Raw genomic sequence first — 27,740 nt, 5'->3', positions numbered from 1 at the left:
CAAGGCAGTTTGACTGGAGGAGATCGGGACATCTCCATCAGATGAGCGAACCAGGGTTGGCGGGCCCACATGGGGGCCACCAGTATCATTGTGACTGGTTCTTGGTGCATCTTGTTGAAAAGGGGAGTCAAGGGGGGAAAAGCGTAGACAAATTTCCCTGACCATGGTATCTAGAGTCCGTTCCCCTTGGAACGGTTTTGGGGGTACCTGGAGGCGTAGTCTTGGCATTGAGCGTTCTCTAGAGTTGCGAACAGATCTATCTCTGGGAAGCCTCATTCTGCGAAAACGTTGGGAGACGACGTCTTTGTGTAATCGCCATTCGTACTCCCTGGGCAACGGAATGTCTCTGCTGAGTACGTCTGCCAGAAGATTGAGTTCCCCTGGAACATGTGATAACAGGAACATGTTGCGTATGAGAGCCCACTTCCAAATGTTCTGGGACAGTTTGGACAGCCCTGGAGAAGGAGTCCCCCCCACAGCTCCCCCCCATTGTTTGTTCAGATAGCACATGGCTGTGGTGCTGCTGTCTGTGAGGATCAGGATTTCTGCAATTGTGTCTGGAAAGTTTTTAATGCTTTGAACACTGCCAACAGTTCAACAGGTTTATGGGGTCGGATGCTATGTCTGACGATCAAACTCGGTGAGAGTTGTTTGTTGAAGCAGGTGAGTTCCCCACCCTGTAAGAGACAGGTCTGTGGTTAGAGTGGCTTCCACTGCGGAGGTGGTAAAGGATTTCCCACTTTCAAGAGGTTCTCCCTTGACCACCACTGCATCGGGAGAACGAGGGCCGGCGAGACAATCACTAGATCGTCCCACTGTCAGCTGGCCTGCCTGACACAACTGGCTGTTGAGCCACTCTTGCATTCAGCGCATGCACACGAGAGGAACCAAGTAGATACAGGACGCCATCATTCGTAGCAGTCGCATAGCCTTGCGTACAGTCCCCTCTCGACTGGCTACATACTGCAGGATCTGAAACAACATGTTTTGGACCCTCTCATTGGAGGGGAAGACGAGGCCGTCCTTTGTTGAAATTAGAGCCTCTAGGAACGGTTTGACCTGACTGGGGTCTAGGCTGGATTTCTTCTCGTTGATAGAGAATCTCAGACTGAATAAAAGATCTATCGTCTTTTGGGTATTTGACAGACATGTTTCCTAAGAGTCCTCTGTTATGAGCCAGTCGTCGAGGTAAGGATAGACCGGGATGGATTGCCTGCGCAGATGTGCTGCTGCCACCGCTAGTACTTTTGTAAATACCCTTGGTGCAGATGCTATGCCGAAGGGTAGTACTTTGAACTGATAATGCTTGTCCTGTATCATAAATCTGATGTATTTTCTGTGCGCTGGCAACATTAAAATATGAAAGTATGCATCTTTCATGTCCAGTGTTGCCATGTAATTCCCCCTGTGACAGCAGTGGAATTACTTCCTGTAGTGTGACCATGCAGAACTTTTGTGGCTTTACAAACTCGTTTACTGGGCGTACATCTAAAACAGGGCGCATGGTTGGATCCTTTTTTGGTACAAGGAAGCACACTGAATAAATACCTTCTTTAACCTGTGCCAGAGATACGATTTCTATGGCTCCTTTCTCCTGTAGTGTTTCGACTTCCTGCAGAAGAATGCAAAGATGGTGTGGTGTCAATCTTGCTCATGAGGTCTGAATCTTGGGGACCGGTTGAACTCTATACAGTACCCGTGGGCCACGGTCTTTAGCACCCACTGGTCTGTAGTTAACTCCTCCCATGCCTGAAGAAACAATGCTAGCCGGCCCCCAACCGGGGAGGAATTGGAGGGGGCCCGAATCTTCGGGTCATTTTGAACCTGAGGCCGGGGAGCCTCTCGGGGTAGAGATCCAGCCTCTTCCTTTGCCACAGCGTTGACCTCTTTGGGGATACGGGGTGGTGTTTCCGCTATTTCCCTGTGTAGAATTCCAATTGTTTCCCGAGGGGTATTGTTGTTAAGCGAAGCGTTACCATGAAAAAACCATTTGGACGCAGATCCTCTTCTTGTAGAGGGTCTTTGTGTAATCTGGTCCAGTGTTTTTAAGGTGTCGTGCTCCTTTTTTGCGGTTTCGAGGGTCTCATTTACCGCCTTCCCAAACAGGTTGGATTCTTCCATGGGTTTGTTTATTAGTGACACTTGCATCTTTGGTTTGAATCCAGACTTCAGTAGCCAAGCATGTCTTTTCAGGAGTGTGCCCCGAACCAGGGATCGACCAGCCTTTTCTGCGGAATCCAAAGTATTCTTAAGAATGCTCTGGTTCACCTGTCTGCCTTCAGAGATAGTGGTTTCTCTAGTCCAAACCGAGGACCTAGAATGGTCTAGAGGTGGAAAAATGTCTTGATCGTGTTCATCCGTCGAAAAGTGACGAGATTTTCATCTCATCATCGAGAATAGTCCTTCGCCCTCAAAAAGTTGTCAGTAGAAGAGGTGGTAGTAGCCGTGCACAAGGAAGGACAGGCAGAACATAGGGTAATTGTGGGTGAGGAGCGGGCTGCCCCGCATGGGGAGGTGGACACAGTTGGAACAGTGGGTATAAGGCGCAGTGTTCGGTATGTAGGGATAGCGCTCAGGAGGATATCCCAGAGGAGGTATGCATTCCACCAGGGAGGTAGAGGGGGTTTCGGGGGAATGGGCCTAAGGGGAGAAATATGGTGCAATAAACTTGGTGCAATGTTGGACATATGGGGGGAATGGGACATTTCTCACAGGAGTGTAGGAAAAGACCAGCGCTACTCCCGCCCAGTACCCCCATCCCTATGCCGAAGCACCCCCAAGTGGTCTATATGGTGCACCATCAACCATGGCCCCGCCTGCTTGCCCACCAATTTCCACAGCTACAGGCGCCGGGTGGCCCACCAGCCTATGTGGTACATCCATGCAGCCACAGGCCCCTCAAATGCCCTATCAAGGGGCCACCATGGTCCTTTTGTCTTTCTAGGGCCCAACACTTACCCAGATTAGGACAGCCCACAGAGAACATTAGCGTGCCCAGTCCTATCAGTCACTGCCGACCATTGGTGGGCATGGAGATGGTAACAAACCATTCATCTTTATGGTAGACACAGGTGCCACAAAACTATGCATCACGTGGGGGCATTTCCCTCCGTCAGGTGAGGTAATGGACAGGAAGGGGTTCTCTGGGGCAATAAAATCAGTTCAGTTCATGCCTATTAAGGTAGGGGAGAGGGTGGTACGAACACCATTGCTGTTTTTGACGGCATTCGCCTATCAATTTGTTGGGGAGAGATGTGCTCAGTAAATTAAATAGGACCATCTTGTTCACTGAGAGAGGGGTGGTGTGCTCCACCCCAGTCATGTTACATAAGTGTGATGATGTTCATACATGCAGTGGAGAATGAAGCAGCAACTAGGGGGGCACCAGAACACCCAGACCTGTTAATGTACCAGGGCTACAGTATTGCTGAATACAGTATTGAACGCAGCCAACCAGTCTTAAAGTGTGCCATCTGAGTTTTTGGTCATACCAGCCCAGGCTCCGGAACATGGGAGCCATCCTTGTACTAGATCTAGAAGGGCTGGTAGTGCGAAAAGAAAAGATTGTCCTGATAGGGATAGATAACGAGGGAGGGGGAATAGCGCACAGTGCTGTGCATTGACCCGTCTCAGCCTTTAAGAGGAGTTACAGACAATGATTTGTTTGAAGATATGGACAATGATTGGGAAATACTGGAAATGTGTGTCCCCTGTGAGATAATGGTGCAATACCGACAAGTCCCATGCCCCATGCTGTTAGAAGGTAGTGTTCCCTCATTCTTTGCCCAAGGCGATCAAGCACAAGCACCTGATACTTTGTGGACGATTAAGCCCCATGATGTGGGGCTCTTACGTACTGTTGCCCGATTTACATCACACTTAACCAAGGTGCAATATTGCCCAGAGTCAAACAGTACCCGTTGTCCAAAGAAGCTGAGTAAGTGTTGTACAACACCATCACAGCCCTCTTACATTAAGGCATTATTGTGCCGTCCAATTCTCCCAGCAATATGACTGTTAAGAAATCAACAGCATGTAGTTTAAGGATGATCCAGGATAGGCCTCCTCTTCGAGGGCGCTTAAATATGGACAGCGCCGCCAGGTAACCTTTAATGGTACCCACTTGCAAGCCCCTGTTGGCCAAAGAAAGCAAAAAAGACAGAACCATGGGAATGTCACATGCAAAGGGATCCACATTCTTAACCCTGCACCAGTCGCAGAACTTACGGCAACGGTACAGGGACTTTGTTGCGGGCCGTCTGGCCGAGAGCAACACCTCCATCACATCTTCAGGGAGATCCCAATCCTTATACCTCTCAACCTTTCACAAACCAAGCGTGAAGGTTGAGGGATCCGACCTCTGGATGGAGAACCTGACCCCACTCCCGTGAGAGCAGATCGTCTCGGTAGGGAAGACGACGTGGAGGGCAGATGGACAAGTTGAGAAGGTCCGGGTACCACGTCCTCCGGGCCCACGCCGGAGCAATGAGAATCATCCGGGAACCAAACCTCTGTAACCTCTGCAGTACTTGCGGGATGACGGGGACTGGAGGAAAGGCGTACAGCAGTGGGAATGACCACTCCACCAAGAACGCGTCTCCTAAGGCTCCTTTTGGAGGAAATTCCCGCGAGCAGAACCTCTCGCACTTCCGGTTGACACTGGAGGCGAAGAGATCCACTTGAGCGGTCCCCCCAAGGGTGAAGATCGCCAGGAGAATCTCCTGAGCCAACTCCCACTTGTGAGAGATTGCGCTCTGCCTGCTCAGAGCGTCCACCGTCTCGTTTTCGTCTCTGGCCAGATGAACTGCCAAGATCGAAACTTCCTGCTGGATTGCCCAGAACCAGAGCTGCATTTCCTCCCTGCACAGAGGAAGTGACCCTGCCCCCCCTTTTTGTTGAGGTAGTGCATGGCCACCGTGTTGTCCGTCAGGATCAGGACATTCTTCCCTCGCACAGTCAGCAGAAAAGCCTTGAAGGCTACCCTGACGGCCCTCAGCTCCAACAGATTGATATGGAGTCTGGACTCCGACAGAGACCAGCGACCGCTGACTGTCAACTCGTTGGCATGAGCTCCCCATCCTGTGAGGGATGCGTCCGTCACGATCGTCACCTCCGGCCAGGGAAGCCAAAATGGAGCCCCCTTCATCAGATTGTCTTCAACGGCCCACCACAGAAGGTCCTGGGCGAGGACGGCACCTGAACAGGGTCCGACAACCTGCCGGAGGACTGAGACCACTGGCGCTTGAGTGCCCATTGCAAAGATCTCATCCACAACCTGGCCTCTGGCACCAGAAGAATGCAGGATGCCATGAGGCCGAGCAATCTCAAGAACTCGAACGCTGGGAGACTCAGGGCAAGCTGAAACTTGTGCACCACCTGCTGAATGTGATGATCCCTCACCTGGGGAGGAAAACTGCCCAAGGGACGTGTCGAGCACAGCTCCGATGTACTGGAGCCTCTGAGTTGGTGTCAAATGGGACTTCAAGTTGAGGGAGAAGCCCAGCTTGCAGAGGGAGTGGCAGGTGACTGACAGATGATCCAGGACTTGTTCGGGAGAGCACGCTCTGATCAATCAATCGTCCAGGTAGGGGGAGACGTGAATCCCCCCTATTCCTGAGATGCGCTGCCACCACCACCATTAGCTTGGTGAAAACTCTCGGGGCGGAGGTCAATCCGAACGGCAGGACCCGAAACTGAAAGTGCGAGTCGCCAACCGCAAACCTCAGGTACTTCTTGTGCTTGGGATGGATCGGCACATGGAAGTAAGTATCCTTGAGGTCGAGAGACACCAACCAGTCCTGAAGTTGAAGGGCCTGGAGGACTTGAGAGAGAGTGACCATCTTGATCTTGTCCTTCCGTAGAAGTTTGTTCAAGTCCATGATGGGTCTCAATCCCCTGTCTTTCTTCGAAATCAAAAAATAAGGGGAATACCATCCCTTGTTCCTCTCCGCTACAAGCACCAGTTCTATGGCGCATTTCTCCAGCAGGGCTTGAATTTCCTGCGCAAGGAGCGGATCCGGACTCTTCAAAGAGAGGTTCCCAGGCGGATTGTCGTGAGGCCTCTGCCGAAAGGGAAGACAGTAGCCGTGGGTTATGATCTCCAGAACCCACACATCTGAAGTAATGGCACGCCACTCTACAAGATGCTGCGCCAGCCTTCCCCCAACCGGCGAACCATGGAACATGGCCTCATGACTGAGTGGTAGTGGCTGCGGCGTTGCCTGAGGGCAAAGAGGCAACTGCCCGAGCGGCTTTGGCAACTCGAGTACCCTGTTTTCCACTTCTGGTACTCCTACAGTGGCCTCTTTGACTGACAGCTCCTCTCGCTTTACCAAAGGATGAGTAATAACGAAAGGAACCTCCCCTCCATTGTTGTCCCCTAGGACGAAAAGGCGGAGGTTGTCGAACTGCAGCGCCCAACGACTTTGCTGCAGCTTTGGAGGTCTGCAACCTCTCAAGGCTCTCGTTAGCCTTGCTGCCAAAAAGATGTTCACCGTCAAAGGGCATGTTGAGGAGCCGGGACTGTACACCAGGAGCGAACCCCAGCTTCCGCAACCACGCAAACCTACGTATTACGTTACTCTCCGCCATGGACCGGCTGACACAATCTGCCATGTCCAAACCCGACTGAACGGCCTCACACATGGCATCCTTGCCATCCTGGACCATAGCAAGGAAACCGTCCCCTTTGGGAATATGTTCAGCCGCTAATACAACACAGTTCCACAGAGTGTTTGTGAAACTAGACAAGGCACATACAGAGTTGGCCGCCTGAAGCGCCATACCCCCTGAAGAAAACACTTTCTTCGCCCAGCAATCAAAACGTTTGTCGTCCCTATCCGGAGGGATGGTAGGATACGACGCCTGCTTTGCCGGGGCCGTAGCCGCCTGCACCACCAAACTCTCCGGAGTTGGGTGCCTGGACAAGTAGCAGGGGTCGATCCGGGCTGGACGGTATTTTCGCGACAAAGACTTTGCCACTGCCGGGAGACTCTCCGGAGCAGTCCAAGCCGCTGCCACCCTTCTCTGCAGAGCCATATGAAACGGCAGTACCGGGTCAGTGGGGGGACCAGGATCGAGGATGTCCGTAAGATGATCCTGAACAAACTTCCCTGGGGGAGCCGACCATCCCAAGTACTCAGTGACCCGAGACATAAGGCGCCGGTACGAAGAATCGGCATGAGTGCCAGACTGAGGCCTACAAAACTCCACCTCCGGAGAGGTGTCCAGTCCACTGGCATCATACAGTGACTGCCTCAGGTCTTCAAATTGGCTAAGGCCCGAGAGAAGCTTATCTGGCACCGTATCCGGAACCAAGCCCTCATCAGAGCCCTCATCAACCTCTGAAATGTACTCCAGGCGGTGAGAGGAAGGCGCCTGGGGACCAAAGCTATGCCTGACCTTAGCTAGAGCCTTTCTAGGGGCTTCCCCCATGCCACGGGGCCCCTCCGACACCACCGCCTCGAAAGGCTTCGAGGGCGCCGAATGAATAGGCGACGGCGTCAAGTGAATCAGTGTCAACGTCAGCCGCAGCGCCGCCAGCATCGACGGCGTCAACACAGGCCTCGGAGCCAGAGCTCCGAGCGGGTCCTTCGACGACCTAGGCGCCGATAGGGTCGACGGTCTCTCTCTCTCTCTCTCTAGGCTCCGCCTCCTAGGGGGTCGTCGACGCTATCACACCTGGGCACCACAGGCGTCGACGTCTTCCTGGAAGACTGCACAGGATCACGCTGTCTTGAGCGCGTCGAGGACCAGGACCTGGAACAGGCATGGCGAGAACGGTTACCCTTGTCCGAGCGGGACCTCTCCCGCGAACCATGGCGACCACCCGAGCCCGAAGGCGTGCGAGCGGTGTCTCTCGACCGATCACGACCGACCCCACTCGGAGGCGTGGACGGACCGGTGCCCTGCGATTCGAGAATCGCTAACATCTTCTTCCCGAAGGAAGCCCATTCCTCCAGCGTCGCATGCTTAGTGGGATAAGCGACCTGCCGACGGGTGGAGTCCTCGGAAGATCCAAGCGCCCCTAGTACAGCAATGTTCAAGTTCATAAGTTATACGTTAGAAGAAAGGGGAACATGACAAGCAAGTTGGGGGTTGCTCGCGAGGAACGGGAGGGGATTTCACACAAGTTGGGAGTTATCAAGTTTAACCGAGCCCGTGGCTCCCCACATGCGCCGCCCAGGAGAGGACCACTCCTCACCCAACGCCACCACGCCAAGACCCATTGCCTCAGCCTTCCAGCCACTACCCGCAAGAAACCGCTCGCAAAAAGAAACAAAAAGAAAGCGCCTTCACAGTAGCTACATGGAATATTAAAGGAGGAAACCAGCCAGCGAAAGTGAGGAAAATGACAGTACCTACGCCGACACAAAATTGACGTAGCATTTATCCAGGAAACCCACTAACGACCGACAAACGAACACCCCTGGGCGAAAGACTGGGGCTGCCAACGCTACCTTGCGTCCTTCTTGTCATACGCCAGAGGAGTGGCTATTCTAATCAATAAAGCAACTAATTTCGGACTGATCTCCCAAAAAAAAGACACAGAGGGCAGATCGCTCCTGCTGCATGGAACACTTGAGGGGGAAGAAATCACCCTGGTGAACTCATACGGCCCAAACACTGACAGCCCCCACAACTTCGAATAGGTGATGACCCATCTAAGCACCGCCAGTCGATCCACGATCATATGGGTTGGTGACCTCAACACAACTCTTAATTCAGCCAAAGATACAATCACACAATACGACGACGGCCCCATCCAAAGCATGCCTACAAATGATTGCAATCTGCAAGGCCTATGATCTCGTCGACATCTGGAGGCACAAAAACCCAAACACCCGAGACTTCACTTTTCACTCCTGAGTTCATCAAACCAGCTCAAGAATCGACCATCTTCTTATGTCCACCCACGGTCGCGTGCAGTGGGGGGATTGCCACATTCTACCGAGAGCCTTGTTGGACCACTCCATGGTGTCCCTAGAATGCAGCACTACACAAGCGATCAAATCTAGACCTCACTAGAGATTTAATCCCAGAGCGTTGCAAGACATTGTCTTTGCCGAGGAACTCCAAAAAGAATTAGAATCGTTCCTGGACGTCAACCAAGTATCGGTGTCCTCAGCTGGAACACTGTGGGAGACACTGAAGTGCTTCACCAGGGGGGTCTGCAAGACGAAAGAATGCGGGCTCTTGCAGCCGGGTCTCGGTGCCTTCTTCCCCGGCTTACTACGTGTGAGAGAAAATAAAATAACCAACCCCTTTCGGGGAAGAAGGCACCGAGACCCGGCTGCAAGAGTTCAAAGGATGGTTTATTTCTCCAGCTAAGAAATAACCCAAAAAAACTCCCTTCTCCTCATTTACATCACACTTATATTTATATTAATTAAAGTAATTCTAACATAAAATGCTAAATGAACCCGATTGGCCAGGAGATATGGTGCTGTAGGTGTGGGTGGCATCTCTTCCTCCTAGTTGGCTAAGTGGCTGACGAGATGACGGACGTCAAACATCTTGTGCTCCACGCAGGACAGGGTCCGGTCACTGTGGTCACTACCTAAGCTAATATGTTACATTACACATTAAATAACAAATTATCTAAAACTTTTTATGCTACTTTTCACATTTCTACATAAGTCACACACAATGATTATTGTCAGTACAATTGGGTCATTCGTGACTTGTAATTATGGGCCTTGACCGTATTGTGCAGGTAAAAGAATCAAGCTATGTTTCACATCTCTCCTAAGTTTCAGACCTATTAGTAAAAACATATATTGTAGTCATTATTGCTTAAGGTTAGTAGTGAGTGTGTTGGGTGGGTTTTGCAGCACAGGCGGGGGTCTGGTACTAATACCTTACTGGGAGCGCAGGGTCAGGATGGCAATAAATTGTTCTAATGGGGGTGGGTGGCTTGTATGTTTATGAGGACAAATCGAGCAGAAAGTGCTTAGCTCATTCTGGTTCACATGCTGGTTCTCAGGCGAGCAGTGATCTCAGAGGAAGAAAACTATCATATTGGTTGTTGCAACTTTCTCCGGCTTCTGCGTGAGAATCGAAGCGCAGAGCTTTCCTTCGCAGGGGGAGTGCAAGGGTGGGGGCCAGCGCCTGCCTGCGCGCCTTGTGTGTGTCTCTGTCCTTGGCTGCTGCGGTGGAAGGGGAGCTGAGCATTGCTGTACTATCGCAGTGAGGCCTGTTTACCCAAGATGGAGTCAAAAGGGGGCACGAAAGATGGATGCCCTGTGTCCTGCTCAGTAGTCCCATCTATGTAGCGGTCAACCGTGGTTAACTTTACATAAGGGCGAGGGGCAATCCCACTACCAGAGGCACATGGTCCAAGCTCTGTACTGAGGAGCGTACGACGCGAGGGGGGCCTGGGGACACCTCGCTCCGATACACATGCCTACAAATGATTGCAATCTTCAAGGCCTATAATCTCGTCGACATCTGGAGGCACAAAAACCCAAACACCCGAGACTTCACTTTTCACTCCTGAGTTCATCAAACCAGCTCAAGAATCAACCATCTTCTTGTGTCCACCCACAGTCGCCTGCAGTGGGGGGATTGCCACATTCTACAGAGAGCCTTGTCGGACCACTCCATGTTGTCCCTAGAATGCAGCACTACACAAGCGATCAAATCTAGACCTCACTAGAGATTTAAACCCAGAGCGTTGCAAGAGATTGCTTTGCGGAGGAACTCCAAAAAGAATTAGAATCGTTCCTGGACGTCAACCAAGGGTCGGTGTCCTCAGCTGGAACACTGTGGGAGACACTGAAGTGCTTCACCAGGGGGGTCTGCATGACGAAAGAATGCGGAATCTTAAAACTAATACGAAGGAAACTGAACGCTAGTGAATCCCGTCTAAAAGACCTCGAAGGAGCTCTTTTAACAGACAACTCACAGTCGCTAGCGGCAATCAAGAAGGAATTGGAATTTTTCCGAAACGCAGCCGAGAGGGAAGTGAAATTCCGAGACAGAAACTGCAAAATCCGGCAGTATGGCGAGGGACAGCAGCCTGAAGCTCACCTCGCGAGGCTCATAGCGGCTGACAGAAAACCCACATCAATCGAATCAGTGATAGATCATACAAGTAATACCGTTTACTCGGCAAACGGCATTGTCGAAACATTTCGCTGCTTTTATCAAGATCTATATGACTCAGTGGAACTATACTGGGTCGACTCAGAGAACCACTGAATGCCCTCATTACTACTGAGGAGATCCTCGAGGTCATTAAGGAACTGCCTAATACAAAAGCGCCGGGACCAGATGGCCTATCCGGCGAATTCTACAAACACTATGCAGACCTCCTGGCCCCCCTGCTCCTACAGGTTTAAGACGAAGCCTTGACCAATGGCCAACTACCGCCATCACTATACATGGCCAACATAATCCTTCTGCATAAACCTGGCAATGACCCAAAAGAATGCGGCTCGTATAGACCAATATCTCTGATAAATCTTGACAATAGAATTTTTGCAAAAATCCTAACCAAGAGGCTATTACCCGTCATGCTCCCCATGGTGCTAGCCGACCAGGCGGGTTTTGTTCCTGGGAGGAACACCTTATATGGAAGAAGAAGAATGTTTGGAGCAATGGAGGCCCTCGAACCAGATGGTCAGGCAGTGGCAGTGCTACTGGATGCCGAGAAGGCCTTCGACTCGGTCGAATTGCCCTTCCTCTTCACAGTCCTGGAAAGGATGGGCCTAGGCAAATGCTTTATACATCTAATTTCACTGCTCTACAAAAATCCAACATCATACTGGGGGGGTCTTCGTTCAGCCGACATCCATTTGAGAAGGGGAACCAGACAGGGCTGCCCACTCTGCGCACTTCTGTTCGCTTTAGTAATGGAACCCCTAGCCTCCGACATGCGCATGCACCACCTCCACAGAGGCCTCTCATTCGGACCACACAAGATGATCATTTCACTCTACGCAGACGAAGTAGCCCTGTTCCTACAGAACGCAAGTGAGAATTTGAACCTGGAAATGAGAGCAGTAATACAGTTTGGGCGCTTCTCGAGTCTGAAGATCAACAGCAGCAAATAAGCAATTTTTCCACTCACTCCAGCCACCACCGAATTCGCTGATGGCTTTGGCTTCCAGTGGCAACACTTGCACGTCAGGTGCCTTGGCATTTACATGTCCCGACTGAAAGAAGAGATCATACGCGACAACTACGAAGCCACTGCAGACACCATCCAATCCAAAATCGACAGGTGGAAATCCCTACCACTCACTCTCTGGGGCAGAGTACAAATAGTGAAAATTATCATTCTACCCAAACTACTGTATCTATTGTCCAATATTCCTCTGCTTCTCACACAAAGAGTCCTTCAACGCATCAAAAGCATGGTCCTCGACCTCATCTGGGCTTGGCTGGCAAGGTAGCGAGAGTTGCTTACACTACACTAACTCAGCCGACACGACAAGGAGGATTGCCACTCCCAGACCTGGAATGCTACTATTGGGCAGCCCAAGCTCAATCTCTCAGTATGTGGTACACGATGGAGTTCATAAGACCACCATGTCCAGATAGAGAGGGCGCTGGCGACACCGCATCTCCTTCGCTCCATAATTTTCGGCCAATTCCCAGTCACCCAATCATCAATGAACCCCGTCACCACCACATACTCAATTTGGAAAAAGATTGCTAAGGAAAGTAACGTTGCATCCAGATTCTCTCCTCTTCTCCCGATCAAACAATCCTGGGAATACCCATCACAGCCGAAAAAAATATTCCTGCTTTGGTCAGAAAAGCTACAGCTACACTCCATCCAGAAGGCACATTCCTGACCCAGCAACAAGCCCGAGAAAGAGGAAGCAATAATGCCCTTGATATCTTCATTTACTTCAGACTACGACACTCGCTGCAGGTGGTAATCCCGTCCTTCCCACAACCATTAGTCTGGGACCTACTTCATAACAGAATCCAAGCTCGGGGGGACGGGCACCTAGTAACAAACATCTACAAGGCTCTCCTCAGTGAACCGAACCCACCCTGCCCAAATGCCAAAAAGAGATGGGAAAAAGCGCTAGAAAGCACAATTCCGGACGAGGAATGGGCTTACATGCTAAAACGTACTCAAAAAGTAGCGATCAACTCGAGGTTTAAGCTGATTCACTTCAACTTCCTCCATCAAACATACCATACACCAGCGAAACTGCATGCCCAAAGAGACTCCATATCGGCAGAGTGCACCAGATGCGGGGCACCTGCAGCGGACTTTCTTCATTTGGCGTGGTCGTGTCCCCCAGTGGCCGCCTTCTGGAAAACAGTATTTGAAAAAACCTCTGCAATAATAGGAACAGATCTCGTTCCCGAGCCAAAAATAGCATTACTGGGCCTGACCCAAACGCTGCCGAACGTAGTAAGAAAACTAACAGACCTACTACTGGTCCTAGCACGAAGAAGAATCGCATACAATTGGGGAAGGGGACCCTCTCCAAGTTTGCAGCTCTGGATGAAAGACATAACATACTGCCAAGATGTGGAAACCGATTTTTATCAAGACTTTGCCATTACACGCACGCCCTCCGGACATCTGGGGTCCGGACATCGCATACTTGCTTTCTTTCAACAACAGATGCTTTGGACTCAACATCCATCTCCATCAGGGGACTCAAATGACAGCTCGATACACAAAGCTGAAACCTTGAGCGCTGCGTCACAGAGATAACGGCTCTGGCGGAAAGATACTATATAATACATAAGATGAGGAGGAGGGAGGCGGGACAGGTGAGGGTATCATATCATGGCCGGCGCATGGCCTTATTGCTTGTTTGTTTTGTTTAAAAATGCCAATAAAGAAAGTTTAAAAAAAAATAATGTGTTAATTTGCAAGGGGGGCTTTTCAAAGTGTTTGTGTGACATATGTACAAAGAATAAGAAACATGGCATGAGGTAACACATCCTAGTAGCCTGCTTACTTACAGTCAGTATCCAATATTTGAGCTGAATCTTTGGTTACATAGTGTAGGTAATGCTTTTTCTAAGGCACCATGAGTAACAGAAATTCTTGTGCTTGAACGTCATTCTTATTATAACAAACATAATACAAGACTAGTATCCAAGTCTGGTAAACATTTGCAGAGCTAAGATAGGTAGAGTCAAGGTCGTCTGATAATATCCGATTGTGGCCTTGGGTGGAGTCGAGTAATGTGGTAGAATTAAGTTTAGGAGTCATAGACCACAATACCAAGAACAGTTAGTATAATTTATCTTTATTTTGAAAGAGAAAATACTAGGTTAGCTGCTGTGGCTTGTCCCTTATTACATCTTTTTGAATAGGTGGGAATTGTCTGTGTGCGCTGCTAAAATTCTTCTGAGCGGCACCCAGAAGGAAGCTGGTCAAGCGCACACACGTGTGAGTGTGAGTGAGTGAGTGAGTGAGTGAGTGAGTGAGAGAGAGATCTGTATTCCCGCCTAGGCCTCAGTGCCTGAGTAGGTAAGAAGTGTGGGAGGAGTTTTCCACCTGCTGCCCTTTGCCTGCCTGAGTGCCTAAATAGGTCCAGCTGCCACAGGGGTGTCTGGCAGTCCTGATTGGACAGCCAAACACACCTTTCTGTAAAATGCTGAGAGATTGCAGAGGAGTGCGTGCTGGAACTGTATAAAAGGTGAGGCTTCCAGAGTGAAAAGCAAGTCGACCAATGGAAACTGAAGTAACAGAAGACGACGAGACGCCTGCAGGCCCTTTGCAACACTGAAGTGACTACTGATGTCCTAACCCCGTTTTCTTTGCAACAGAGGAGTTCAAGAGGACTGCTCATTCCCTTTGGCTGGTGGGAACAACCAGTCCCAAGACAAACTTTGAAACTAGCCATCTCCTGAGGTCCTAGGAGCTCCCAGAACTGCGGAACCCCAATACCAGGAGACCTGCTGCCCATTTTGAGTGCATCGCTGTGGAAAGACAAAATCTGTCCATATCTTTGCTGAACCCATAAGGACACTCCAGAGACCCGAACCAATGCGCCCAGTCCCCCTCACCAGAGCATGGGACTGCAGGAAGCGAAGAAGATTGACAGGCGAACCATGCCCTTAGTTGGTGCTGCAGAAAAGGCGCCAAAACTGCTGAGTGAGCCAAGAAGTTGCTGAAAGCGTGTTAGACAGCAGAATATGACCTAGTGTGTGGCCATTCACGAGGTGGAGGTCTCTTGATACCATGGCCCGTATCCAATCCAAGTCTCTTCGTTCGGACGAGGTGAGGGTCTGAAGCCTCTCCCTTATCATTTGACCAAAGTCATTTGAACATGTGCAATTGAGATCTCCGCAAATTAAAACAGATCTCTTACCCTCTCTGCTGACTAATTTGTCAAGTAATTCCAGGACTGTCTCTATTAATTTTGAGCATCTGCAGGGTTCCAATAAAGGTTGAAAAGAGCCCAGTGTTCTACTTCTTTCTTAGATCTTTGTGAGCTCGGTACAGGTCTTTTCAGTTCAACAATTTGTATAAACGGAGTAGGGTTTTTTGTAAAGACTTCCCAGCCCAGTCCATTACGCACTGCCACCAAAAGGCCAGCATTTGGTCTACCAATAGGTGCTTTAATCGCAAGGTTTATCAAGATTGCAAAGCTGTCCAGACTTGGCTTGCTCCATAGCCATGTTTCATGAAGCCACAAGATGCCATATTCCTTTAGGTTAGATGCCCCTTTAGTAAAAAGGTGGTTGTGCCCTTGTGTGTTCCAAGAGGCCAAGAGGAATGATTGGCAGACCTTTCTGACCTCTTGCTAGTTTCAGTTGTTACATGGCAGGATAGATGGCAGCCAAGCCCAAGATTCCTGGTCACCCAACACCATTTCACTTCTTTCCCTAATCACCACCTTTATTGTCCGATACTGTCAGGTTTCAGGGCAGTAGGGACCGATAACTCTTTCTTGTCATGTATCCGTGTAATCAAGTTATATATTTTTTCACCGTTTTTAATTCAGGTTTAGTTTGGGCCTCAACAGTCTATTCAGAGTGAGGTGGATTTCCCAAGCCAAAAAGGTGGCAGTAACCTGGAGTCCTGATTGGCTGAAGATTGGACAAAGGGCAGAACATTCCTAACTGCCTTTCATTTAGAATTGTCAAGGAGATAGCTCCTGCTGTTATGGTCTCTGTTTTTTGGGCCTTGTCTCTTTGAAGATTTCAGAAGATTTAATATAGACTCCAAGAAGAAGACTTCAGTGAAGAAGGAAAAGCAGGAAGATTTGTCATCATCGTCTTCATTTCAGATAAGTGTAACGTTGGTTTTTATAAGGATAAATAAATAGGGTTAAATAGCATACAAGGTAGTATTTAATTAAGTATTTGCAGGAATATCCTTCTTCCCTTTCTAATCTGCTTTCGTGTTGTTATCAAGTTTTCAAAACGTGGACCGCAGTTTCGTTATAATAGTCTGCGCCCCTCCCGTTGTAATATCTTTTAGGGCAGCGTGACTTTCCTTTGTGTTTCCGTTTGGATTTACTGGAGGAGGAGCTGTCTGTTGAGTAGCAGGTATTGAAGTTCGTGAGGTAAGACTTTCTTTATTACGCAGAAAACATAAGTGCATGTAACGTTCTGTGTTTCTCTTCAGTTCAAAGTTTGTTTTTGTTACGCGTACAGTAGATTGCTCATTGTTTAACAGCGCTCGTAGGATTTCATTTCAATATTCACGCAGCGCACGCTCACCAAGTATGTATTTTAGTAATCTTGCAGTCGGCTGCAGGGGAAATGCAGAGGCATGTGTTTAACTCTTTTTGGAAATTGGTTGAGTTATTACTTGCGTTTTCTGGTAAATAGAAATAGAAAATAAGACTGCATTACTCACCTTAATACATTTCTGATGATTGCATCTGCTTAGATTCACATGCTGTGCATATGGTCCGACATCCAATGGTAACCGTGGAGTATTGCATCTGGTCTTCCGGGGACCGAAAGGGGACGTCGGCATAGGCGTGTCTGTAACACCTATCCCTATTGTGACGTGTAGTGTACCCAAAATCCCTCACGCGCCGAGGTCCCGCCGATCGTATTTTTTCTGCCATGAGGGAGCCCAAGGTTATTGTGTGTGAGTACATAAAGCGAGCAAGTAGTAAGACGTCTATGTTCCTTCACCAGAGCGGGGAGGCAGGTTGGGCGAATATGAATCTAAGCAGATACAATCATCAAAAATGCTATTACGGTGAGTAATGCATGTCTTCTGATGCGTGTTAATCTGATTAGAATCACATGCTGTGCATAGATTAGCGAGCAGTCCCCGGAGTTGGAGGCGAGTTATGAAAAGGAACGGTAGTGAAAATATGTCTCAATACTGCTTGTCCCGCCTGAGAATCAGATCTAGAATGAGTGTCTAGGCAATAGTGTTTTGTAAAGGTGCGTACAGAACTCCAGGTTGCCGCTTTGCAAATGGACTCAAGGGGAACATTTGCAATGAATGCTGAGGAAGCCTCAGTACCCCGAGTAGAGTGTGCTCTAGGTTTGAAGGGCAGTTTTCTCTTAGCAAGAGTATAACATAGTGTGATGCATTTAACAATCCACCTTGAGATAGCTGATTTAGAGACAGGATCCCCTTCTCCACCAGCTGCCACTGAAACGAAAAACTGGTTTGTCTTCCGCAGTGGTTTCGTCCTTTCCAGGTAAAACAGGACTGTCCTGCGCTCATCTAGTGTGTGTAGGCTTCTTTTGGCCATGCTCGTGGGATTCTGGAAGAAATTGGGTAGTTCAATTCATTGGTTCCCATGGAACTTGCAGACGAATTTAGGTGCAAATCTGGGATGAGTGCAGAGAACCACTTTATGCCTGTGGACTGTAACAAAAGGGTCTAGAACTGAAAGGGCCTGTAGTTTGCTAACCCTTCTAATAGAAGTGATAGCCACTAGGAAGGCCGTCTTATAACTAAGGTCTTTTAGAGTTGCTTTATGCATGGGCTCAAAGGGGGACCCCATGAGTCTAGTTAAAACCACATTTTCGATCCCATCCGGGGGCTAGGTTAGAAATGGGGAGATGGGGTGAATTCTTTAACTCCTTCCATAAAAGCCTTAATAACAGGTATCCTCCACCAAGACACCTTCTGTTGTGACGTAGTGTAGGCTGAGAGAGCAGCTAGATGTACCTTAAGGGAATTAAAAACCAGTCCTGAGTCTAACAAATGAGTTAGGTACAACACAATGTGTGTAGGTGAGCAGTCAATATGCTGGACGCCCTTGGAATTACACCAGATGACAAAGCGTTTCCACTTAATGGAAAAGCAATAACGAGTGTTAGGTTTTCTAGCTTCCCCGAGTATGTCCACGCATCTGAGGGAGTTGAAGGTGTCCAAACTCTATGACCTCAGGAGCCAGGCTGCTAAGTTCAGAGTTTGCAGGCATGAGTGTGGTGTCTCTCCCCCCGTCCTGAGACAACATGTTGCACGGGCAGGGAAGTCTCACAGGGGGAGAGGAACAGTTCCATTAGATGAGCGAACCACGGTTGGCGGGCCCACATGGGGGCCGCCAATATCATGGTGACTGGTTCTTGGTGCATCTTGTGCACTGTCTTGTTGAGTAGGGGAGACGGGGGGGGGGGGGGAAGCGGAGACAAATTTCCCTAACCAGGCAATCCAGAGCCCGTTCCCCTTGGAGCGGTTCCGGGGATACCTGGAGGCGTAGTCTTGGCCTTGCGAGTTCTCCTGAGATGCGAACAGGTCGATCTCTGGGAAGCCCCATTCTGCGAAGACGTTGAAGACTATGTCTTCGTGTAGATGCCATTCGTATTCTATGGGCAGTGGGAAATCTCTGCTGAGCAAGTCCACTAGAAGATTGAGTTCCCCTGGAACGTGTTAGGACAACAGGAACATCTTCTGCTTGAGAGCCCACATCCAAATGTTTGGGACAGCTTGGATAGCCCTGGAGAGTGTGACACACCCAGTTTGTTTAGGTAATACATCGCTGTGGTACGGTCTGTCAGGACCAGAACTGTTTTCCCTTGTAGCTGTGTCTGAAAGGCCTTCAGTGCTTTGAATACCACTAATAGCTCTAACAGATTTACATGATTGGATACTACCTGTGGGGACCACACTCCATGCGCTGTCTGCTGAAGTAGGTGAGCCCCCACCCGCCCCGCGAGAGATGTGTCTGTCGTGAGAATGGCTTCCACTGAGGGGGTAGTGAAGGTCTTCCCCTTCAAGAGGTTTTCCCTCGACCACCACTGCAGAGAGAGAGAACGAGGGCTGGCGAGACAACTACCAGATCTTCCTATTGTCCGCTGGCCTGACGCCACTGGCTGTTGAGCCACTCTTGCATGGGACGCATGCGCAGCCGCGCGTGGGGAACTAAGTAAATGCATGACGCCATCATACCTAGCAAGCACATGGCCTTGCGTACCGTCACTTCCCGACTGGCTACATATTGAGGGATCTGAGAAAGCATGGTCTGAACCCTCTCGTTGGAGGGGAAGACGAGGCCGCCCTTTGTCCGAATCAGGTCCCCTAGAAATTTCTTGACTTGACTGGGGTCTAAGCTGGATTTCTTCTCGTTGATGGAGAATCCCAGACTGAACAGGAGGTCTATTGACTTCTGAGTATTCCCTAGGCATGTTTCGTAAGAGTCCCCTGTTATGAGCCAGTCGTCGAGGTCAGGGTAAACAGGGACGGATAGTCTGCGCAGGTGTGCTGCTGCTACTGCCAGGACCTTCGTAAACACCCTTGGCGCTGAGGCAATGCCGAAGGGGAGTACCTTGAATTGATAGTGCCTGTCCTCTATCATGAACCTTAGATATTTTCTGTGCGCTGGCAACATGGAAATATGAAAGTATGCATCTTTCATATCCAATGTCGCCATGTAATCCCCCTGTTTCAACAGTGGGATTACTTCCTGTAGGGTTACCATACGAAACTTTTGAGGTTTGACAAATTTGTTCGCTGGGCACAAGTCTATCACAGGGCACATGGTGAGGTCCTTTTTGGGTACAAGTAAGTACACTGAATAGATACCCTTGGTTACCTGAAGAAGAAGGACGGCTTCTATGGCGTCCTTTTCCAGAAGTGCGTCTACTTCTTGTATTCGGATTTGCAGTTTGCCTAGCGTCAAGCTTCGTGCTTTGGGCGGTCTGAATTGTGGGGGCGGGGGAGTCGGGCAAATTCCACACAGTACCCATGGGCGACCGTTTTTAGAACCCACTGGTCTGATGTCATTCCTTCCCATGCCGAAATGAAAGATGTTAAGCGCCCCCCGACCGGGGTAACATCACAGGGGCCCTTAATCCGTAGGTAATTTCTGACCAGAGGCTCACATGTGCCTCCTGTAATAAAATGGGCTACAGTGGTAAGTCAGGTTTAAAAAGAACCTCACTTTATCAAAACAGGTGAACTCCAAGATAGTAAAGAGAGTGGCAACTCACAGAGAAAGGTTAAAAAGCATTAAAAAGAAAATCTTCCACAACAAGAGGTTGTGTTCAAAGTTCTTGCAAAGCATTACAAATACCATTTGGTGGCTTCACAGTGCAGAGACTGGAAATTCTAGCTAGTGTTTCAAATAATTAACGAAGATTAGAGTTCGGTTTCAACACCTTTCATGGAGTTTATATTTTTGTAAATAGGTTACTAATACAGAAGCTAGCTTTTTCTATGCATGCTACAATCATTTACCAAAATTCTGTTAAGATATTTCTTTTCAGATCTACTCACAGTTTTTCAAGAGACACAATTACTGAAAGGAAAATCACTGAAAGGATTTCATTACCCAACCAAAATATGTAAGTAGCAATAGTGAAAGGTGATTGCAGAAGCACTTACTTGCTCCTTACTCTTTTTGAGCCTGCCATTTTCCTCCTTTAGATGATGCAGCTCAGTCTTGACCTTCTGCTCGCTTATCTTCGCTTCATTGAGACTAATCTGTACCTGCAAGACATGTATAATCTCAATGAAAGCTCAGTTACTTCTCCCCCAAAGCCCGCGTTCAAAGAGGGCGTTACATGAATTTTCCTGAAAGCAAATATTGTTTGGGGAGATCAATGATGCGTAGATTTCAGGGCGCCACACTATATGCCCGACTCTCTACTCAACTCTATATACTCAAGAGGGGACATAGATGGAGAAAGGTGCAGGGTAACATACAGTAACAAACATTACAGGAATGCCACATAGTATGTGTAAAACTATACAATTTATAATGGCTTTAGCAGAAATGCAAATGCATTATTTAATTTTAAAATGTCTTTATTGGCATTTAAGGTTACAACAGCAGCATGTCTGAGCAGGCATGCTACAACATTGAGTATTGCAGGTGAAAAATAACAGAACAATAACATAAACCAACATTAACTGTCTCCGTGTGGTTGATGATGTAGTTTGGCATGTGTGAGACCAGAGCAGGGGCGAGGACCGCGGGGTAAGGAGTGGACGGAGGGAGGGGGAGAAATCCGGGTTCGGGGAATAACCTATTCCAAATGCATCTGTAGTTGGTGAGTTCCAGTAATGGTAGGGCGGGTAGTTCAGGGGGTTTGCCGTCAGAGGGATGAAGCATACGCCACGTCATTGTTTTCCAGGCTTCCAGCGCCATGCTTGCATCATCAGGAGATCTAGAGACACTATCCTCCCAAGCTTTGGTTTCAGCTTCAACCCAGCGCTCCAGCTCTCCGCACCATGAGTTTTATTTGTGGGCCACTAGGTCGTTTCCATGCCATTGTGATGGTTCTTTTAGTTAGTACACATGCAATGTCCATGAGTTTCACAATGTGCTTAATTTTAGCTAGTCTCGGGTAAGTTCCTAAGAGGCATTCACTAGGGGACCATTCATATCGGGACATGCCTGCCCTCCTGCACGTTTGTTCCACCTCGGCCCAGAGACCTTCCCAGAACATATGTACAAGATCTGCCTTGTCGGCTTTACACCACGTGCAGGCAGGGTGATCTTGTTGGTTGAACTTCGCCATTCTGTATGGAGTCAGGTATGTGCGATATAATACAATACATTGATCCAACCCTGGTGTTCCTGGATACTTCTTTTGGGAACGCTAGTGCCCTGTCCCACTCTTTGTCGGTCAACTCCAGCCCCAGATCTTTCTCCCATTTGGATCTCAATTCAGAGCTACGGGGGTTAGGGTTGTCCCTTAGGTGGCCGTATATTTGGGACACCGATTTCCAGCCCTCGCCAAGGTTATAAAGTAATGTCACAAAGGGGTCTGCTTCTGGTTCCTCAGGCGATACATCCCACTTGGCCTGCGCCACCCTGCAAATCCTCTGGTACCACAGAAATTTACCGCTAGGTACATCATTTTAGGACTGTAGTGAGGTGAATTCGCGAAAGGTGCCATCTATATGTAAAACTTCCCATGTGTAAAACCCAGTCGACTCTGGTTTTGCATAGGTCCGAGATCATCAGTGTTTCGGGGGGGGTATGCGTGTTCCAGGTGCAAGAGTGTCTTGGTCCTGTGCCATATTTTCCTCCCAAGGGTAGATAATTAAGGTGCTCTGCTCAAGAGGAGTCTGGGCACCCAGATGAGCTCCTTCAGTCGTATCGGGGTAATTAAGTGCTATAGTAAAGTAGTCTCGGACGTGACTTCGTCCGCCAACCACTTAACCCCTTAAGTGCCATGGACAAGATGTTGCGTCATTGGAATTGCATACGCACTGCCAAGGACGAGCTAGCTCATCCTTTTTGGCACCTTGTTTTGTGTGATCCCTGCTACAGGGATTTTTTTGCCCCCATGAAATGGTGGTGGCCCTCCCTCTCCCACACCAGGTGGAAAGGGGGGGCACCCCTTGTAGCCCTCCCTGGGGGCAGATTTATGCCCCCAGGCAGAAGTACAGGAGGTGGCCCCACCATCCATTTGGGGGCAGGGGGAGAGCCACCAGGAATTAGCGTGTAGGCCGCCCCAAAGGATGGGGCCTGCAGGTTAGCCCCCCCTGGGGGCAGATGGCTGATCATCTGCCCCCAGGGAAGGGGGCAAAAAGAAAATAATGAAAATAACGAAAGGGAATGTTGGGTCGGATGGGGGGGCCACCATGGATATATTTTACAGAAAAGGGGGGTGCCCCCCCCCCCCCAAGGGGAATTGGGGCTAGCCCTCCGTGGGGGCAGATATCTGCTCCTAGGAAGGGGCATCTGCCCCCAGGGAGGGCTGAATGAGATGTCCCCCCTGCATTTGGTGTGGGGGGGGGGGGTAGAGGGTCACCCCCCATTACATTAGAAAATTACCTGGCAGTTTAGGGTGCCCCTCAGCCCGCCCTAAAGTGTAGTGTACTTTTTTCATTGTTTTCTTTGCTTACAAAACTTTCCTTGGCGCAGAGGGGCACATTGGTGTGCCAATCTGGTGCCGGGGTACCCAAACCTTACTGTCCCACCCACTGGGGGGCCTGTCTCACCATTTTTGGGGGCCCTCTGCTCCCCACCCCAAACGGAGGGTGGGTGTGCCTCACACAGCTGTTTGTAGGAGGCCCAGGGAGGCCTGCATGAGGTGCCCCTGCCACCCATTTGGGGTGAGGGGGAGAGGGCCCCCAAAAATGGTGGGACAGGCAACCCAGTGGGTGGGGCAATAAGGTTTGGGCACCACGGGCCAGATTGGCACATCAATGTGCCTCTCCTTCTCTGCCTTTCCCCTATTCTCTGCTGATGAGGTTTCCAGACAAGTCCGATCTATGAAAGTCTCATCCAAACAGGTTCACCCCTGTTCCTCCAAAAACAATCAAGGACCGGACGCCCTGGCTCCTGCCCTGGCTGACTTTTGCAACCACTCCTTCGCCTCTGGAGTCTTCCCATCCCCCCTTAAACACTCCCTTGTGCACCCTCTTCTTAAGAAACCCTCTTCTGACCCCTCCAGCCCGGCTAACTATCGCCCAATCTCCATCACTTCCTTCCTGGGCAAGCTCCTGGAGAAACTGGCCATCTCCCAGCTTAACCTCCATGCTGAATCTGTTGGCAGTCTTCATGACCATCAATCTGGCTTCAGAGCTGCCAGAAGCACGGAAACTGCTCTCCTGAACATCCGTGAGGACCTACTCTTGAACCTTGACTCCAACACTCCGTGTGTTCTCATTCTGCTCGATCTCTCTTCTGCCTTTGACACTGTCAACCATGCCATCCTGCTCAACCGTCTCCGTGATAACCTGGGTATCACTGGTCAGGCTCTGGCGTGGCTGACCTTTTCCTCTCCAATCGACCCTCCCAGGTCCAACTGGGGTCCTTCCTCTCTGACATCTTTATCTCCACCTGTGGTGTCCCCCAGGGATCAAATCTCTCCCCCTGGCTGTTCAACCAGTACCTGGCACTCCTTGCCCACCGCATCGCCACTCTCTGCCCCAACTTTCAGTGCTATGCGGACGATACCCAGCTCATTTTCAGGCTACCCTCGGCCTCCTCCTCTCCTTCCCTCATCTCTGACTGTCTGTCGGCTATCCAGGAATGGTGTGCTGCCAATGACCTCTGCCTTAATGCCAGTAAGACTGAGATTCTACTCATCGTCACACCCACTCCCTCCTTCCTTGCAGCTCTCTGGACGGCCTCTCTTGGCCCTCTTCCTGTACGGCAAAAAACCTTGGGGTTATCTTCGACTCCACACTCTCCTTCTCTCCTCATATATCTGACGTCTCTAAGAAGTCACACTACCAGCTGCACCTCCTCAGAGGTATTCTTCCCTTCCTCTCCTTCCCCCAGAAGCTCACTGTCTAACGAGCCCTGGTTCTCTCAAAGCTGGACTACTGTAACAGCCTCTATCTTAATCTGCCTGCCTCCACTCTCCGCACTCTGCAACTCATCCAGAACAGAACTGCGAGACTTGTCCTTGGCCTTAAGCCCAGGGACCGTATCTCTCCAGGACTGAAATCTCTACACTGGCTCCCAGTGGCTGCGAGGATAAAGTTCAAAACCCTCTGCATTGTCCACAAGGCCTTCTGGGGCTTGGGGCCTAAATACCTTCAACTCTCTCTTCCTAAATATCTTCCTTCCCGAGCCCTTCGCTCATCCGTCTCCAACTCCCTCTGGGTCAGCCGCTTCTCGAAGCAACGAGCTGGGGGTAGATCTCTCTCCGCGGCAGGGGCCTCCCTCTGGAACAGCCTTCCTGCCTCCCTGAAACTTGAGGAACCATCTTCCGGAAGCACCTCAAAACCTTCCTCTTTGCTTCTGCTTTCTCTCTCCCTCTCCCCTGCTAATTCTTCGCTGAATCTGCACCGAATCTGCAACTGGGCCACTCTCGCCGACCTCGACCTGGGCCCAGCCACTCTGCACTTGCACTGCCTCGCTGGCAACCCCTGCTCTGCGGGACTGACTCTGTATCCCTACAGCCCCCGTTCCCAGCACTTGTCTGCACTTACCTTGCACTTGCCACCAGCTGGCCCTATTCATTTTATTATATATACTTACCTTGTATTGCACTTGCCCCTTCCCCTCCCCTTGCGCTTTGTCCCTTCCCCCTTCCCCTGCACTTGCGCGATCTGAATGACACCTGGCCTAGTAGGTTCGTTGTCTGTCTTCCCTTGTTTCCCCCTCCCTGCCTCGTCGCACCTTGAAACACTTGAAACGCTTGTGTATAGGCGCGTTACAAATGCCATATCATATCAAGGGGAGTTGGGTTACCAAAGGAAAAAAGTGAAAATGGTGGAACACTTTTTAGGGGGGGGGCTGTGGGGCACACCAAAGGGTCTGGGAATTTTCTAATGGGATGGGGCGTTGACCCCCCCAGCCCCAATAGAGTGGGCGCCATGTCATGCAGCCCTCCCTGGGACCAGATATCTGCTCCTAGGAACGGACGCCTGAGCCCAGGGAGGAGTGCAGGACAGCCCCCCCCCCATTATCTGCCCCTGGGGAGGGCTACATGAGATGGGCCGCCCCTCCAATATGGCCATGTGTGGATTCCCATGGGTGTTCTCTTTTGGGAAATGCATGGGGTTCCCCGTTTTCCTTGCTGGCTTCGACACCCTAGGCCCAAATCTGTAGGTTGCCCACATGAACAAAATGGGCAGTGGCGAAAGGCTTGAGGTTACCAGTGGGTTACCCTTTTCCTTTTGCGCCCCCGGTACGTGCACCCACACGTGAGGTACCATTTTCATCGGGATGGTTCATAGGCTTTATAGAATTCTTGGGGTAACCCATCGCTGCCAGGGGCTTTGCATGTAGCCAAGGATGTAATTGCCTTCGTTATGTCTTCCATGGTAAGGTCTGCATCTAGGACTTCCCTTTGTGTGGGTGACAACCTGGGCAGCCCTATTTCTTCCAGTGTGTCTGATCTCGTCTGGAGGGACTTGGGTGTAGTGAGAGTATGTCTACCAGATCTAGGCATTCTAGCATGGTGTTCAGTGCGGTAGTGGATGCAGTCCGGCCATTGAGGGGTATGGATCTGTTCAACTCAGGGTTGCCTACACAATTGAAGTCTCGCCCCCCACCCCCAAAGAAAAAGGCTGTCCCTGTATTGTGCAATCTTGGTGTACATTAGGTTCAGGTGAGTTGGGATATTGTTGTTGGGGAAATATGAGTTCACAATGGATACTTCTGTTTGTTCAATCCAGCCCAATAGTATCACATACCTGCCTTCCGGATCCGTGTCTATCCTGACCCAAGTAAACACCCCCCTAACGTATTTGGAGTAAGCCACCCGAACCCCTGTCCTCCCCAGTGTCCCCTCAACTTGGTCGTGGATTCCATTGTTAGGCGAGTGTCATGTTATAGGGCTATTCCAACCCTCTTCCTGTGTAGGTAGGATTTAATTCTGTTTCTGCGAAGATAGGTTCCCAATCCCCGCACATTCCAGTTTAACACCTTAATGCGTGTTGCCATAACAATTTGAGGTCATCTCCCTAGTTTTTCTTCCCCACTGCCATCCATGTCTCACGAGGTGGTCAAGGAGTAAGGGCACCGGTGTATCATACACCCGGTCTTGTCCCACCCATTCCCCCGCACCCCCTCAGACCATCGCATCAACATTTGGAGAACTTTTAACGATTTTAACATTTGTGAACAAGAGGACAAACCATAACAACATAGAACTACCTCCAGCAGTTGCTCTGAACAGGCAACGCTTGGAGGCTCCTGCGCCACTTAGGCCTGTCCAGGTCGTTGGACGCTGGTGGTGTGCCAAAAACAGGCCTGCACAGGGTCCGATAAGGTGGGTTGTAGCAGATTGCATGTGTGGGTCCATGGACTCCCGTCCACAATGATAGTAAAGGCATTACAGAGGCAGGTAGTCATAACAGTACTGCAACTTGGAAGTCGCGTCATGCAGCCATAGGTTTCTGTGGAGCCCCTAGTTGCTGCATCTCTCTTTAGCTCATGTAATGGGCTCCTCGTCTCCAGCCAGGTTGTTGTGCTCTAGCCACATATTGGCTGCAGCTGGGGTTTCCAAGAATGTTGCCTTTCCCTTGAAGAGCACCTTAAGGCACGATCGGTATAGTAGCATATACTTGAGGTTGAGTTTCCAAAGTCTGGCCTTCACAGTTACGAACGAATTCCTTGCACGCTGCACTGCAGGGGTGTAGTCCGGGTATACGACAATCTTGGAATCGTTTCTTTTAATCTCTCCCCCTTCTCTTGAGAATTTTAGTATTGTTTCTCTGTCTCAGAAGTTCAGGATTTTCGCGATAATTGGGTATGATCCTGGTGGGGGCCTTTTCTGCAGAGATCTATGAGCCCTCTCCACTGAGAATCCTTGAGTGAGTTTTCCAGCCCCAATTTCTTGCTGTAGCATGGTGTCTACAAATTCAGTCGGGTTTGATCCTTCCATATCTTCCGGAATACCTATTATGCGTATATTGTTGCGGCGGGCTCGCCCCTCCGCATCTTCCGATCGCGCCTCAAGTCGTGCCACTT

The 27,740-nt window shown here is 49.9% G+C and overlaps 1 protein-coding gene across 4 annotated transcripts in view; it reads right to left on the bottom strand.

Annotated features, from left to right (window-relative positions):
* Positions 1 to 27,740, bottom strand: part of MIA3 (MIA SH3 domain ER export factor 3) — a 1,311,327-nt gene that overhangs the window by 728,782 nt on the left and 554,805 nt on the right. For all 4 annotated transcript variants that reach the window (XM_069608611.1, XM_069608610.1, XM_069608608.1 and 1 more), the window contains exon 14: positions 20,738 to 20,842. In XM_069608611.1, coding sequence (XP_069464712.1) covers positions 20,738 to 20,842 — 105 coding nt within the window. The remainder of the gene's footprint in view (positions 1 to 20,737; positions 20,843 to 27,740) is intronic.

This window comes from Ambystoma mexicanum, chromosome 4q, assembly GCF_040938575.1.
Source record: "Ambystoma mexicanum isolate Mex_15411 chromosome 4q, UKY_AmexF1_1, whole genome shotgun sequence".
NCBI lineage: Eukaryota > Metazoa > Chordata > Amphibia > Caudata > Ambystomatidae > Ambystoma > Ambystoma mexicanum.
Note: the sequence above shows the minus strand (reverse complement) of the source record. Positions and strands in the feature narration are given on the sequence as shown.